This window comes from Apis dorsata, unplaced genomic scaffold (assembly GCF_000469605.1).
Source record: "Apis dorsata unplaced genomic scaffold, Apis dorsata 1.3 scaffold_247, whole genome shotgun sequence".
Classification (NCBI taxonomy): Eukaryota; Metazoa; Arthropoda; class Insecta; order Hymenoptera; family Apidae; genus Apis; species Apis dorsata.
In genome coordinates, this window is record NW_006263526.1 from 48,035 (window position 1) to 49,788 (window position 1,754).

Consider the following 1,754-nt stretch of genomic DNA (forward strand, 5'->3'; position numbering starts at 1 on the left):
AATATTGATACAAATCAAGATTTAGCATAAAAACCTATATAAACTTGAAGAAAAGGCAATTTTATAAAATATTTAATTTAAAAAATATTTAATTTTCTTTTTTATTTACACTATAATTTATATACTATAATTTTAATATTTACACTATTGATTGAAAAATTAGAAAAATATAATTTCTAAATATAAATTAGAAAAATATATAAACAAGAAAATTCATAATGGTTGATTTTTGAGTAAAATTCTCTTAGAATTATAGATATAACATATAGATTATAGATAAAAAAAAAATTTTAAATATGCATTGACAATTCAATAAATTATCTTGAAATAAAAAAAATTTCTACTAAAAAAACTTTTTGATTAAATATATAATAATAAATTAATATAATGATAATACAATGATAAATATATAATTTTTAAATTAATATTAATAATTAATAATCATTTAAGACAATTTATTAATCATAAAAATAGAAACATTGCATTTATTTCATTCATTCATACTTTAGCAACCAATTAAGCATTTTATAAAATTTTTTATTATACAGTTGAGTTTAGATTTTTGCAAATTTGACAATTCTTAGCAACATGATTCAATTTTAGTGATGAATTAAATCAATAGTGATGAAAATCGGGATAATAATAATAATAATAGTTTATACGTTATATATTGTATTATTTTATTACTTGAATATGTAAATAAAATGTTTTATAATTCAGAGACATCATACATGATTTTGAACATAATGTAATAAAATTATAAATTTTATATATCTTTATTTTTCTGTTAATTATATTTTTAAAAGTTCGTGTTGCAATTTTTAATATATGATTTTTGGCAAATATCTTCTTTTAAGTTTTGCAGCTAACATTATAATACATTATATAAACTAAATAATGAAATTTTCACTGAATCAACGAAAAAAATTAAAAATAAAAAAACATTAATATTACATACTAAGATAGCCATGAGCTTGATTTCGACGACGACCAATCAAGTACGCGATCAATACTATAATCACTAATCCTGCCAGTGCACAGCCTACAGCTATTGGTACGACGTCTGGAGTATCAAAAGCGCAATCTTTGGCTGTAAAATAATAATAAATAATTATTAATAAATATTATTGATTTAATTAAATTTTTACATTTTCATTACCTATAAATTAGAAATTAGATAAAATTTAAAATTTAAAATTAATAAACTATGACATAATAGTAATATTGCTTACTTTTTTATATAAATTAAAAAATTAAAAAAGTATATTTAAATGTATAGTACAAATATAAAAATTAATTTTTTAAATACAATACAATTATATTGAATATTGAACTCATTACCTAAACCAAACACAGTAGAATTATCAACTTTGAATGCTTGAAATTGAAGTCCTGATACAATTAAATAGCCAGATGTCTCATTACTATTATTCTGTTTTAAGTTGAGTGTTTGTTGTTTTAAACATCTATAAGAATTGGATAGTCTAACTTCAAAATCAGGTGTTTCATGTACTAAAGATACTGATCCATCTATTAAGAAGAATATATAATTACATATTAAAATATAATAAAAATATATAATAATAAAATTATAATAAAATTATATAATAAAATATTTGTTATTTATATAAGTTTTCATTAAATTTTACGAAATATTGAATATTTAACAATAACTATTGATTAATATTATAAAATATAAAATATTCCTTTTTAATATTTTTCATTTAAAATATTATAATTTAAAAAAAAGATTT

At 17.6% G+C, this 1,754-nt stretch overlaps 1 protein-coding gene across 1 annotated transcript in view; it reads right to left on the reverse strand.

Moving 5' to 3' along the window:
• Positions 1–657: 657 nt before the first annotated feature.
• The window catches only part of LOC102673108 (lysosome-associated membrane glycoprotein 1), a 5,760-nt gene continuing 4,663 nt past the window's right edge, over positions 658–1,754 (reverse strand). Inside the window, exons 4-5 of the mRNA XM_006615877.2 lie at positions 1,342–1,530; positions 658–1,090 (exon numbers count right to left, since the gene is read on the reverse strand). Of these exons, the coding sequence (XP_006615940.1) occupies positions 951–1,090; positions 1,342–1,530 (329 nt within the window). The 3' untranslated portion in view covers positions 658–950. The remainder of the gene's footprint in view (positions 1,091–1,341; positions 1,531–1,754) is intronic.